The sequence below is a fragment of the Pteropus vampyrus genome, unplaced genomic scaffold (genome assembly GCF_000151845.1).
Source record: "Pteropus vampyrus isolate Shadow unplaced genomic scaffold, Pvam_2.0 Scaffold236, whole genome shotgun sequence".
Classification (NCBI taxonomy): Eukaryota; Metazoa; Chordata; class Mammalia; order Chiroptera; family Pteropodidae; genus Pteropus; species Pteropus vampyrus.
Genome location: NW_011889017.1, coordinates 913,954 through 929,354, shown reverse-complemented (window position 1 = coordinate 929,354; position 15,401 = coordinate 913,954). Strand labels below are relative to the sequence as shown.

Sequence of the window (15,401 nt, the reverse complement as noted above, 5' to 3'; positions counted from 1 at the left end):
CTCTCTCTCTCTCTCTCTCTCTCTCTCTCTCTCTCTCTCTCTCACACACACACACACACACACACACACACACACACACACACACACACACACAACCTAATCTGAATTTTAGGCTTATGCATCCTTTGAAACACCAGGAGAATGTGCAGAAGTAATGACAATTCCCCCTGTACAGAAAGCAAAAAACTGCCTATATATGGAATTTGAAAACTGTCATAAGACTAGGTAAAGTATTTATAGGGGATCTGTACAAATAATGTAAGTATAAATGGTATTCCAGAAGGTTTTTTTAATGACTTGCCTACAGTGCACAGAAAGATGCTCCCTCCTTAGCGCCATCTTCAGGCCCCCTAGAGCATTGTAAACTAAGGAAGAAGCATCAGCCCTCTCTGCCATGCAGTAAGTCTTCAGAAAAACACAGATTATCCAAAATGCTGACATGTGGTTTCTTTTTTAAAGCAGCCTGTAGAATTCTTCAAGGCTATAATTATTTTTCCCTTTATGAAAAATTTGTTCCCTCTAATTAAAAAAGAATAGCAAGTCTCACCTAATGAAGGAGTGAGATTTTTTTTTAAGATGATTATTACATGCTTGTTACGATCTTAGTGCAGACTCTCTATATTCATGTAGATGCTAATGTTCTTTTAAGTGTTGTCAGATGCTGGAGTGGAATGTGCTCACCTGATACAGTGGTAGGATCTTAAGTTTATGTCGTCCCAGATGTATTCTTTATTTCTCACTTCAGAGTGTGAGCCATTAGTTGTGAGACACTGGGAAGCTGAATCCCACTGTCACTAGCGCCATCATTTACAATGACTTCAACCAGACTGTTGGAGAACACACAGGCCATTTTTTAAATGTGCTGATGAAAATCTTTCTGGACATCTAGGATGTTCATTATTGACTAACACAATCATTTTCCTTATAATCAAAATTAGAAACAGGATAAGTTACAAAATATCCTAATGATGATTTCAGGAATTAAATCATTTAATTTATATGCAAATTTTTAAAAAACTTTAAAGAATATAACTACAACTTCTCTTTAAAACAGCCCAGCTTTCTCACTGGTATATGTTTAATACTTCCTTCTATTATTTAAGCCCATATCAAAGCTATATTGGGTGAGAGAGGAAAGATTTAATAGTTTGAGAAATTTCATAAGTGATATCTTTTTCCAATATCTTTCTTTTCTCTCTCCATAATCAATCTCAATCTATGAGTCAAAGGACAAAAACCTAGACAGTTCCTAAGATGATGCCCCTGCCACTCAAAGAAAGATGGGTTTCATATTTAAAGCCTGGAGCCCTCATTACAATTTGACCTCATTTCCTGACCCGTTCCCAGGTGCCCACAGGATCTCCATCTCTACACAGCACCAGTTCCACGTTCATCTATTGTGTCCTCCACGTTGTAGGCATTTCTTAGTCCAGACACCACTTACTCAGTAGTCCATGGTTGGGAACTGGTGTCCCTCCATGTAACTTTTTCCTCAAGGAATCCCTACTGATCGGGAAATATCATAGTTTCTAACCTATGTGAACCATCTTTTTGCAATAATCAATGACCATGAACTGTGCTCTAGATCCTAGTCAGGCATTCTGCAAATGTGTCATAGGTGTGTCATTAAGAAAAAGAGAAAGAGGAAAAGAGTGTGGAAACTGATCAGTGCAAATCCATTATCATTGTTTACTACAGAGCAAAACTGAGCAAACATAGAAAATGCCCCTCACATCCTGATAGTGTATGTGAATAGCGACATTCCTGTCTAAAGAACAACATATTTCCTCTATTTGCTTCTCTCCACAACAAACGAGATTACTAAATCAACATTAAATGGAAGAGACCAGACTGTATCTAGGGTTCCAACATATTGTCCATCTGCATTTTTTTCACACCCTTCCTTCCTCCATAGATAAACAGCCATAAGTTAGGAAGTCTTCTTTCCAGCCACAGCCACCATGATTCTACTGTAGTAACCATCCTCGTCGGGTCAGGCACTGTGCTGACAACTTGGTGTGTGTCATCTCGTTATCCTCAGCTAACCTGGAAACCAACTGAAGTTCTTGCAACCATGTGTCAAATGAACAGGCCTGGAGACATGAGAACTCATGACGAAATGTGTCGAAATAAACTGTAGGTTTTGGTAACTGATATTTATTTAGAGAACTCTCCTAAAATCTCTATAGCTCATTGAAGCCAAATGTAATTAATCATGAAGTTTTTAAATGTTTATGGTTAGCTCAGCTAAAATTTTACAAGAATATAATATAGTATAAGCATATTTAAGAAACTGTGGGCTCAGTGACAAACCAAAAATATCTTGATATGTACTCTTGAAACTCAATTTATTTGCTGTATTATATTTGCACGCCAAATGTTTATGTCGAAAAATGTGAACTTCAGAACATGTAGACATAAATGATGAATGAATGAATGAATGAATGAATGAATAAATGAATAAACGAACAAGTAAGTAATCTTCAATATCCTTCTACTGGATTATCTCTTAAACTTCACTTGTTAACTTTCTATAACTTTCAATCTATTTATTTTCAAGTGTTTCTAATGATGAAAATGAAAACATTCCATAGGCTATATATCTCAAGTGTCCCTATAAATATAAACAAACCAACGTATTCAGAACTCATCATGAAAACAAGTTGATAAAACTATAGGTTTCTGTGTCTGAAGACATTTGGAGAACTCTCCCAAAGTTTCTACAACCTGTCTGCCTGCCCAAGACTGTTAACATGATGGTGCCTCTGCAGTAGTGAAGTTTGCACCATAACTCTGATAAAGATGTCAATTTAGGGGGGCGAAAATCAAGGTATTATTCATTCCACTTTAGTAAGACTCTCCAAGCATTTATCTCACTTCAGAATCAACGGAATTACATCTTTTAAAAAAAAGTTAAATGCAATTTAGTACACGTCTTAGGTTTAGCAATTATAAAAAATGAGTAACTGAAATATCCACAGCTCCTCAAGGCATGGTCTCATTCCCAATTTCCTCTCGATCCAGAGAAGTCCTGCCCAAGAGACGCACCTGGAAATATGTGGGGTCTCAACTCATGTGTGGCATGAGCTTATGTCTACTGGACTGCCCAGAAGCAAGTAGTGCAGGAGTGAATGCACTTCTCATTTCTTGAGGACTGTAGGAAGAGAGGTCCAGCAGTGGGCATCGATGGGGAAGCCAAGAGAAGGGGTCAGGAATAACTGACTTTCTTGCCAGAAAAGTCTCCAGACATCAGGAAGACAAGACATCCCTCACTTCCCTGTTCCAGTCCCCCATTTCCCATGAAGGCAGAGCCTGCAAGTTGGGGTACAGAAGCCTACCTCACTCCCTTCCTGGAAGGTAGTCAGCTGCCACCACAGGCCTTAACTGTGGCAGAAAGAGGAAAACTCTCACCTTTGGATACTATAAATTTCTGTTCAAATACTGGATATTTGGAGACTGAAAGGATTAATAGAACTATCATTTACTTAAAAATGAGCAGAAAAGTCATGGGAGCTCCCTACGTTTTCTCTCAGAGTCAGAAAAATATTATCCTCATTTAATTTATTTTAAAATATGGTGAAGCATAAGAAAAAACCATGTATTTTCATTACACCATAATTCACACTTGTTTAATATATTGGTTACAACAAAATAGGTAACAATACAACTTTATGTTTGAAAAATTACGAACAATGCTACTTACAATGTTGATACAACAATAAAACAAATACCCTTCTTATGGCCAACATAATATTGTCCATAATGCTGCTTTTTCAGACCAAAGATAAATTTAATGTGTTTCCCTATCTTTTTCAAAAGGCTTGTAATTTTATTAAGAAAAAAAATAACAAATATTTAAGAGCAAGCCTTTCCGCTTTGAATGCTACATTAAAAACAGCCAACCAATATCACCAAGTCGAAAATAATTTCTATAATAATGAGGCAAAATAAGCCATGCGAGAATAGAAGTATTAAGGACAATTATTCAGAATCTTCTCTATGCCACGGTTTGTTCTAAAGGTGCTGCTTTGGGACATAGTGGTCAGACCCTGGAAGGGACCTATTTAGAGCTATAGGAAAGTGCTTTGACAAAAAGAATGGAGTTGACAATCCCACAGTTTTTACATTATATCTGAGATCACAAGACAGACAAGTGACTGAACTCACTTGGGAAGCAGGGAAATCGTAAAGCTACAGGACACTATGTCCTGATCAAGTAAGCTAACCTAATGAGGAAAAGATACCCTGGCAGCCATCTTAAAAAATTCCTGAGAATGAAGAGACCACAACTTTGGTCTGACTGCAATGAATGAAGTATCCGAAGGAAAATTTCTCTTTGGGGAGAAAGACTGTATTCCTAGAAGGAGACTAGAAACACACTTTTGGATTCACTGAAGTAAAATTGGCCAGTGAAGAATGGAATAGAATGTCAGTGTCTCCAGTGTCCATAGTAGTTGCTAATTTTCCACATGTGAAGTCGGAGGAATCTATATAAGGATCTCCATGCAGTTTCAACACGGAATTTATGCCTACACTGGTTGATGCATGTCAGTTGACTATTCATAGAGGACTTGAGGCCAAAAAATACTAGAAAAGTCAGATCAAACTTAACCACTTTATTAGTTTTCTTTAGAAATTGTTTGCTATAATTTAAAATCATATTTTAATTATTAAACAATGCCTTAAACAAATAGAAGGCATTATGGTTGTTATTTTTATTATTGTTACTATCATTATTCCTGATTACCTGCTTAGATCAAATCATTTTCAATTAAGCCTAAAAAATAGAGCTTTCATGTGTTTCTATTTTGAAACACTTAACCACTAAGTGTGACCCTTGAATAAAAGCTTCCTAGTCCAGTCAGCTTCCAGCCTGCAGTGTCCCATGCAGGCAGCCTGTACAGAAATCAAGACCACAGCAGGCAACAGGCAGGTAGATGTCCTCACATTGATTTTACTGACTTGATTTTGGCCAGGCAAACATTAACTCTTAATTAACTAATTGTCTGCTTCTCCTGCATTATACCCTAGGATTTTCATTCATAAGGAACCCTATTTGGAATCTAGGTAGAGAGTCTTTTTAAGTATATAATATTACTGACATTGTACCTATTTTGCTGTAATCCAGGGAATTAATCTAGCATTCTAAGACCAAACAATGCATCTACTTCAATTTCATTTGTTTTCTCTTTATTACTTGTCAGAATCTATCTTATTTATATTTATTCTCTCACAAAATTTACAAAAGTATATAGCGTGAAAAATATTTCCCTTTAACACCAAGGATGCTCACTAACTATAACCATTTGGATAGATATACATACATGTACATATGCATGTCTTATATAATCTTTTTTGACATAATTACAAAATTTTTTTAAAAAATGGAGATTCATTAACAATAAAATATTCTGAGTTTATCGAAATTTTGAGACCTTTCTGTGACTTTGGAAATGGGTCTGTAAATCTGCAAATCCTTAAGCTTTCCATGAATTTCAATGAGTTAGAAACACTGCAAACATAACCTTTCTATGCATTATTTCAGGATTTAAATTTAGGTTTGGGTGACCCATGGGAGAAATAGGGAAGAAAAAATAAGAGTTATGACTCAAATGAGAATACTATCTCTTAGAAGTTAAACTTATAATACATTAATTCAGTTCTAATTTCCTACTAATCTCTGTCCTTATTCGTTTGCTTAGTAAATAATTTTAAAAGATAAAACTACCATCATAAATTTACATTGACACAGTGGTAATATTCCCACTGAAATGGAAATAATTTCTTTTCCATTGGTTATGTTTGTATTCTCTCTCTCTCTCTCTGTGTGTGTGTGTGTGTGTGTGTGTGCATGTGTGTGTTAGAAATACACTATATGTATTTCCAATTATATACCTTTAAGGTTCTGTATGATTTAAATGTCAAATGGAAGTTTTCTAAAAGTTTCTACATGGAGCTGGATTTATATATTAATTTTTTCTGTGTCAACTTCAGCAGAGCTGCCAATAATTTTATATAAGATGCATTTGGTAGACATAGCACATTAACATCATTCTGTGAATAATCTTCATATTTAGAGAAAAATCACAAATTGACAATAAGCAATAATAAGAAAATCAAAAATCCTCACCATACCAAATATTAAGGTATATCTGTTAAAATATAGGTAATATTATATCTACCTTCAAATCCTAGATTATATATTGAATATGTTGATCAGTACAAAGTGGGATTGTATATGTCTACATTTTAATGAGAATTTTAGCATCCCTTTGTACTTGAAATCTTCTGAGATGTCTATATTTATTTAAGAACTTTCCATTCGTACATGTTAGCTATAATGTTTTCTTAGAAACCTCTCAAGGAAGCAGTTTTCAGGAATCTGGTGAAGAAATCTATATGGACAGCTAAGAAATTCTCAAAAGGTTTCATTCAAAGACAAGTAAATGTGTAAAGACTTCTGGATGCAGTTTTGCTTTGAATGATCTGCTCAAGGTCATCATCATTAGTGATGAGAATAATAACAAAGTTTTCCATTGACAAAATGCCAAGGAGAACTATGACTTTTAGATGATCAAATAGGCATGAAAATCTTCTGCTTAAAAATGATTAAGGCTATGAGTGAAATAATTACCATAGAGACCTTTCATCAAGTAATCCACAAAATAAGTGAAGAAAACAGGAAGAATGACCCATATGAAATGCATCATTGAATTGTTTCTGAGAGAGACATGGGCTCCTCAACAAACTTAAGTGCTTTATATATTTTTGGACTGTCTTCTTCCTAAATTTATAAGAAATGTTATACTTCTTGGTACTCAAAAGGTCATATATGCCTTAAGTCCAGAGAGAATTCACTTGCATCTCTATGCATGAGAGATAATTTAATTAATTCATCAATATGTGTGTGTGTGTGTGGGGGGGCTTAAATCTCTAAAAAATAGTCAAGTAAAATTACCTTGTTAATATGAAATGTTTTAAAACTCTTTAAGTAAAATCATCTTGTTAAAATAAAAGGTTTTAATAAAGGTTTAACTTATAGGTCACACTGAATTGTGAAGCATCTTTAAGAGGTAAGACTTTTTGAGTTAGCTATGGCAGGAATAACATTAGTGACCAGCATCCATCAACCTTACCTGTGGGGCTCATCTTGACTGTGGAGGCAGCAATTTACGGTATTCACCAAAAAGCTAAACAAACGACTGTACAAAGATTTGGCCAGGAGATCCCGGTAAAATTCAGCCATCACTATAGTATGTCGACGTGTGATCATATCGCCTGGAATAGTAAAAGAGAGAAGCACAAGAGTTCTCTCATTTAGAAACAAACAAATCCATGCACATCTTATTTACCCATCACATACCCTTGTACATTACAGATTGCTAAAAATATATATTATGATTCTAATAAATAAAGTCTCTGTCAGTTGTTACATAAAATGTTTCTCAAAAATAAGTGTTGTATACATTGCAATCTTACTTGTTAAAAATGTTGACCACAGCTTTTGACCTTTTAGAAACTATGTAATTTCCTTTCAGTTAGGGAACCAACTCTTTGAAGGGCCCCTCTTAACAAGTTTCCTGCTGGCAGCTCACTGGTTTGAATACTGAATCATCCCCAAGGCATTTGGAAACCTGGCCATCTGGAAAATTAGTCATATTTTAAATATTTTCAAAGAAATGGTCCAACTAACCAAAACGTGGGTCTGGAATTTGGGAACAAGATTGAGCCTTCAGGTAGATATTTTTATGTGCTCCCAAAGAGATGGTAATAAAATCTGAAATAAGATATTTAGAAAAGAATAGACTAGAGAAGAAAGCAAGAAAAAAAAAAATAAGTGAGGATGACTTGGAATTGAGCCTAAAACAGAGAGCTGAGACAGAATGTGAATCTCGTATTCATACTCTGTGGCCTTGGTCAACATGGCTAACCACTGCAACGTGGGCTGAGCAAGGAGTTAATAGGATGATGACCATGTGAAATGAGGTCCAAGAAGTTGTTGATCATGGAGACATAGATAAGGAAGAACTGCTTCTGAGACTAGTTGAGATTAAAACAAACAAACAAACAAAACAAAAAACAAAAACCACAGGAGGTAATTGAGAGTCAGGGAGCTACAAGCTAAAGGTTAACGAGATGGACCCACACAAGGTGGCAGTGAAAGCAGTATGCCATTTATGATGTTATAGAACTGAGGTCTCTAGAGTCAACATGATTAAGGGGTTCTGATGGGTCGTCATCATGGCAGGTGTATAAAGAGATGAGGACACTGTAAACAGAGAAACCTGCTTTATATGTATATTATATGTATATTTATCTATATATTATATATCTATATAATATATTTATCTATATGTTAAGTTATAGATATTATTGGAGAGCAGTTTTTCTTTAAAAATTCATGAGAAAAAATAATGTAGTTGGATAACTTCGAGAAACACAGTGGAGTTGGATGCAAGGGTACAAGTGGAAAAATGGCTAAGGGTGAAGCATAAAAATTAGGTATGGCCCAAATAATAAAGTACCCCCTAAACGACCCTAAAGTGGCAGGCTTTACTCTACAGGCATTGGAGAATCTTTGGAAGACAGTTCATGGATGAAAAGCATATTTGCATTTCAAAAAGATTATTCCTGAAGCGGTATAGAAGGAAGGTGAATGAGATAAGTCCAGATAAAAGAGTAACAAGGATGTCCTTGCTATAATTCAGGGAAAGAGTGATGCATTAAGGCAATGGCGACAGAAGTGAAGAGATGGCAGTGAAAATGAAAGATATTTATGGAGTAGATATTTATCTTGTGTCTCATCTACTCATTGAAGAAAGAGGAGCAAGTAGTATCAAGAATGACTTTTGGGCAACTGAATGGGGAGATTCATAAAGTTTAAAAATATAGAAGGTTCACTCTAGATATGAAGAAGAAATTATAAGTCACATACCTAAATACCTGCAAGTAGGTCCAGTAGAAACAGAGGTAAAAAAGTGGTGATTTAGAGAAAAAAAGATCGGCTGGATGGTGAGTCTTCAAAATGACAGTACGGGGGAAGGTTGGTAAGACAATGATTTATAGTGAATAATTAAAGAGCATGTAGGAAAACTACTTTCCTTACCCATTAAATAGTGATGTACATAGCACAGAAATTCATCTTGGGAGTTAGATAGCATTAGATTTTAATTCTAAACATGCCATTAACTAGTGATTTGCATTCAATGTTATTTAACCTTTTGAATCTTAGTTTTATTATCTGTTAATATAGAAATACTTATGTCCATCTCACAGTGATTTGTAAGGATTAAAAATTTCCCATGTTTTAGTGCTTAGGACCATTCTTGTAGTTAAGTGCCCCCAAAATGGCAGCTATTATTATGACTGATGAGGTAGAGAAAAAAGGACACTCTTCAATGAAGGGGGCAGCATGGAACCACATACACAAATGGATCCGATGTTTTACTTGCATAGATCCTATTGGGTTGATGCCTTTATTTGTTTAATAACCGATTAGCTAGAAAAGATGACCAATTAATCAAAACGGTCTCTCAGGAGTATAAAGAGTTTATAATATAGTCAGATCAAGTGACCAAAGGGGTTTATAATGTTTTTCTCATTTGGCATTCAATTCAGAGAAATAGTTTCACTTAGTGGGGAAAGATAAGTTTGTATTTACTTTCTTCTATATTTCAAAGAAGACCATGATTGCATAAAAGTGAAAAACAGAGCATAGAAAAACTTACCTTTAAAATATTGGATATCAGTTGTTAAAGCAGACACCAGTTCATCTATTGAAACTTGTAACATTCCAGCCACTAAAATTAAAGTAGCATTGAAAACATAAAGTTAGTATATATTTTTGACAGAGAGAACATTGTATTTTCAGGTTATAATTTATAAGCTTTATATAGACTCATTAGAAAATGCATGTATTAAAATTAAACTACCACCTTAATTGTCAAATTCAACTAAAAAAACAGCCTATAAGTAATCAAAATGTTAATGAGTTCTTGGGTCTCCTACATTAAATCACAGCAGGTTTTTTCCCTCCTTGCCCTCACAGATGGCCCTAAATGTTTTCTCCCAATTCCTTGTTAAATTACTTTGATATGAGGTGAAGATAGGCTGTTCACTGACAATCTGTGGTTTTAAGGTAATTTGAAAAAAATCTGGGAGTGACTAACCAGGCAACTTCAAAGGAGAGAAATTTTTGGCAAGATCTTTGCAGGGAAGTAATTATATTCGGTTTAAAATGTTTCGTTAATAACATGCCCCCAAAATATACTGGGTAGCGGGGGTGGGGGTGAAGAATACTTAGAATAATATAAATAAACCCAAGTATGTGCTGAAGGATCAACCTGTTAATGTGGTGGGAAGCAGGAGAACATAAATGTACATCTTGTTATTCATTCCCATAACCATTTATAAAAAAGAACAAAGTGGTTACGGTTCTTTTTTTCCCCACCAGTCACACTGAATTCTGCTCTAGAGGGTTTTAGTCCGCCTGGCTCTTCTGTCCTTTGTCACCATCTACTGGCAGTTCTGCAAAACTGCACATCCATGAAGTTAACATTAGCTCTGTTCCACTGACCTTGTTCCAGAAGCTGGAGGTCAGAAACAAATGCAGAGTCGGCCTCGGTCAGAGCAGTGAACCGAATGTCTCCAATGTGTACTATTGCTGCTAGAATCACAAACAGATTCTCCACCTCCTACGCATTTTGCAAATAGAAAAAATGAATGATTTCTTAGAAGAAAGATTCAAAGATAAATCCTTTAGAAATGTAAAAGTATGTTAAAAAAATGACATGAACCCGATTAGTGGGGTTGTGATTTTTCAGATCTCAAATGTTCAATAAAAGAACTCCCAATCTCTAGCTCAAAATTAAAATCTCATAATTCAATGCACATATCCTCTGAATCAATGTTTCTGTTCCTTAAACAAAAGAGAGTAAGGGAAGTGTTCTGATAAAAATTAACAGTTTTCACGTAAGTATCATAATGAAAAATGAACCCTTGTGTGATGATGGTCGGACTGGCTAGATGTCACGGGTAAGGTCAGACTTCACACATCCTCCCCGGGCTGATACAGAACTGTAAACAGAGCCTAATCGTCTTTCACGGCTGCTTCACTAGAGAACGTATGTGATGGTGTCCATCTTTTAGTTATCTCTCAAATGAGATAAGTTGATATTATGACTATAGAATTTTTCACTTCTGCTGGATAATTCTGGGAGCCATGATGAAAACAACTATGCCTAAATAAACAAAATGCAAATAGTTTTTTAGGGTATTTTAAGGAAAACAGGAAAAAAAAATGGATGTTGGCAAGAGCTATCTTTGAGCAGAAGGTATCAGGAAGTAAGAGAATGCTGAAAGAGAATATGTGAGAATCTGGAGCTCTGCGTAAAGAAAAAATACCTTAAATTTGGTTTTGGACAGTCATTTTGTGATAAAAATGAAAAATCAAGAAATAGCTCTAAATTAAAATATACTTTTCTAAAATAAATATTTAGTGTGATGGTATCAATAGTAAAGTTGGTTAAGTTCCATGTAGGGCAAGCGTCATAACCTTTTAAATTTTCATTTTCTTAATTGGTAATTTGGAAATAAAAAGATCCTGCTTGTGGAAGTTTTACTAAGAACAACTTTTATTTGCTTAACAAAAATATAGTTGAAACAATATATAGTCCATGGGACTTCCATGAATTTCCTCAGAACTTTAGTTTTCGTCATAAGATATAATTTTATCATTCTAAAATGAGGGCATTGACAAGGATGATCGCTAAGTAATTTTTAGGTCTAGTATTAGACTTAAAAATGATTCTGGTAACTCCCAAATCACAAATTAGTGTTTCAAATTGTATTCACTTACACTTATTTGAATAACATTTTACCTCTTATACTACCTGACAACTTTTTCCTCTCTTTTAATAAATCTAGCAACTCATTAAATTTCCTCATCCCTGGTGAGATAGGCACTTCTGGATACACGGACAGGAAGACTTTGCTCTGTCCTCAAGGATCTTACAGTTTAGTGGTGGAGTCGGAGCTGTGAAAACGAGCCGCAACATGAATTACAAAGTGATGAAACTATGACAGAGGTCAAAATAAACTGCTCTGTGGGCACGGGGCAGGGGCTGCTCTTCTGTGTTTATCATATGATTGCATGTTCCTAGCACTTCAATCTCTGAATAAGGCCAGGGTGAACTGAAACAAAGTGCACAGAGCTCATTCATTTAGGGCGAATCCCCATCTCCTTACCCGTCCCTTTTTGCCACCTTCTCACCCACTCGCTGCCCAATAGACTTATGTACGTGGGCAAGAGAAAAAAAACAAAGACCCAAATCAATCAACTTAGTGGTTTAAGAAAAAGAACATATTTAAATCTATGAATAAATCCGGGTTCCTGGACTACTGGCTTACCCAAGTTATCCACACGATTTTATGTTAAAAAAGAAGTGGCCATAATTCAGAACGATGCCATATTGAATGAGGCGAAACAAAGACAGCGTGTAAGGGAAAGAGATCTGTGGGAATTCTAAGAAGCCTCCAGGCTTAGATCATTTCATATCTCTTATTCAATTAGACCTGCGCTACGCAATTCAGTAACCACTAACCACACAAGACTTTTTCAATTTAAATTAATTAAAACAAAGAAAAATTAAAAATCCATTTCCTCAGTCTCATTAGCCACATTTCAAGTGTCCAGTAGCCATTAACCACATGCACCATATTGCCCCGTGCAGACCTGGCACGCTTCTGAGATCACAGAAAGCTCCGCTGCACGGCAGTGGTTCAAACATCTTAAATTGGATTTTTCAGCTTCAGAATGCTTGCAAGTATTTGATAATTCTTTAAGAATAAAAAGAACAGGTTTAATAGAGTGACTAGATAACTTTTCAAAGTGGTTCTTAGCAGTAAGCAGTTCCTTCGGATGTGCCCGTTTTCTCTTGAGTCGGTCGTTATAAAGTTCTTTGCTGTTTGGCTCACCTGGTTAAAAGGTCTCCTTGACCACCCTCTTGAAAACAGCAGCCCTCCCCTTGCCACTTTCTCTTTGTCTTCATCGTACATATGACACTGAGCATATTGTTTGTTTCTGTCTGTCTACTCCACTTGAATGTAAACTGTTGGGGGCAGAGATTGGGGCTTATTCTCTGCTGAATCATGTGTGTTTGCAACCACATCCAGAATACAATAGGGACTGGGTAAAAGTTTCAAATGAATAACTTTGATAAATTAGTAGAAGGTTAGTTTCTCAGTGAAATATTTATGATATGACTCACCAAGGTACTGAAGCCAACTACCTTCAAGGCTTGTTTCAAAACAGTAAATCTCTCCCTGTTCAGAGAATGCTCTGCTGTTGATACATCATTTTGTAAGGTCTGGTTCAAATACCTGTTAGGATAAGAAGCACATAGAATTATGGCTTGGCTGATAGTCAAACTCCAGTGGTTTAAAGTCACTTTGGCCATATTTGGTCTCCCGAATAATGGAAACCACCTGGACATTGTGTACCCGTGTGTTTATAAGGCTTTGGTACATAATAGCACATGATGTTTCAGGAAGAGAAAAAAAGGTTCTCGTTGTACCAGAACATGTTCACACTGTTTGACTTGGTTCTCACCGTAGCTGTGCCCTTCCTGCTGAAAGGAGAAGGTCACAGTGTTTTACGTATTTCCTATATAAATTTGGTGGGTCCTAGCATGTGCTTTGTAATTAATATTTGTATTAAAGATTTTTAATTTAAAGTAATTTATTATTCCTTCTTGTCGAAATCTTCTAATTATGAGATTGTTGATTAATTCATTGATTTATTCTTTTCATTCAACAAACACACTCGAATCACCTACCCAATACACAATAGTAGCAGCTGAGGATATAAAGATAAAAAGGCTCATCCCTGGAATCTCAACAGATTGAGGCAGAAAGCGCTCAAAAACAAAAATAATGTATCCAGGCAGAGACATGAGAAGATGTAGCTGCAGGGCAATATGGAAGTAGAACAAGAGAGATGAATGTGAGGTGTTTATAAGACTGTTAGAAGGGGAGTAAACCCAGAAGTGGATGATGAGGAAAGGCTGTAGACAAGGAAGAGGCTCTGGTTCCAAGAGTGGACTTGGAAGAAGAATTTGCCAGGCACGTTCTTAAGGGTGTTCCTGGAATAATTAGCAACAAGTGCAAAGGTACACAAGAGTGAGTACACATGACATATATGAGGAGCTTGGGGAGCTCAGCAAAACTGAAGCCTAAGGTGAGAGGAGCACAGATTGATGAGGCTGGGGAAGTAGACAGAGTTCTGTATTATCTTGCAGAAGAGTTTCAACTATGTCATGTCAATCAACAGTCTTGAAACAAACAAAAAAAATGGCACCATCAGATTGTTGCCTCAGAAAGAACATCCTGGTAGCCCAGTGAAAGATTACCTGAAAAGAGATGCGGCACCTAAGGGTGCTAGGTGATCCAGTGAGAGACCGGCAGAGGTGGAGAAAAGCAAAAGATATGGACAGGCCTAACTGGCAGCATGAGGGGACCGACTGGATATGGGGGAAGAGAAAATAGATGTATTAATGATGTTTTTCAAGTTTCTCTCTGGGGAAAAGCGTGGATAGTGGGCTCATTCAACCAGAATATGTTCTCAAGAGGAAGAGTAGGTTTTTTGACAGAGAAAATCTTAAGACTTATATCAGTCTTATTGACTTTCAACTTCTTGTTAAAGTTCAATGAAATAATTGGCTATAAGAACTTGAAATTGAGAAAAGTTTAGAAAATAACATGCAAAACAACTATGTGAGTGAATGGACTCACTCAAAAAGAGATGCTAAAATTTTAGGGGTGAAGAAAGAATTGAATGTTCAGAAAAAGAGTAGGGAAATTAAAAGAAATCAATCATTAAAACAAAAGGATAGCATATTGTTAGGATTGATCAATATCAATGGAAAAGAGGACAGACACAAGGACACATATGTTAGTGTGGGGAGGACATGGAATGCAGTCGGTTGTATGGAAGTGAGGTCTGTGAGGACTTCTTTTTCTCAATCTTGGCTATACAGAACAAAAGTAAAACAGCCTCATTTCTAGGGTAGGGAGTGGGGAGACTCCAGAATAGTTGAGATAGAAAGACTAATTAAAAAAAAAAAAACTATAAGAAGGGGAGTTGTTGTGGGGACGGGGTTGAAGAGATGAATTTGATGAGGAAGAGGGGTTTGAATCAGAGGTACAGGGGAGGGTGTGTCCCCTGCTGAGGAAGGAACAGCGCTTTCTCCCACATGCCAGAGAAAGTCATAAAATATGGGTCTAAAAGCAGTAGCATCTCAGAGGAGTAGAGGAACCACTGCTTCATCGCTTACATTTTTCTAGGAGAGAGACTGAGTTTAGATGACTGAGTGAACGTGGCTCTAGGAAAGTCTTAAGAATCT

General features: G+C 36.2%; 1 protein-coding gene across 1 annotated transcript in view; it reads right to left on the bottom strand.

Moving 5' to 3' along the window:
- Nucleotides 1-15,401, bottom strand: part of MYO16 (myosin XVI) — a 494,098-nt gene that overhangs the window by 215,916 nt on the left and 262,781 nt on the right. The window contains exons 17-20 of the mRNA XM_023519764.1: nt 13,269-13,380; nt 10,577-10,694; nt 9,729-9,800; nt 7,137-7,278 (exon numbers count right to left, since the gene is read on the bottom strand). Of these exons, the coding sequence (XP_023375532.1) occupies nt 7,137-7,278; nt 9,729-9,800; nt 10,577-10,694; nt 13,269-13,380 (444 nt within the window). The remainder of the gene's footprint in view (nt 1-7,136; nt 7,279-9,728; nt 9,801-10,576; nt 10,695-13,268; nt 13,381-15,401) is intronic.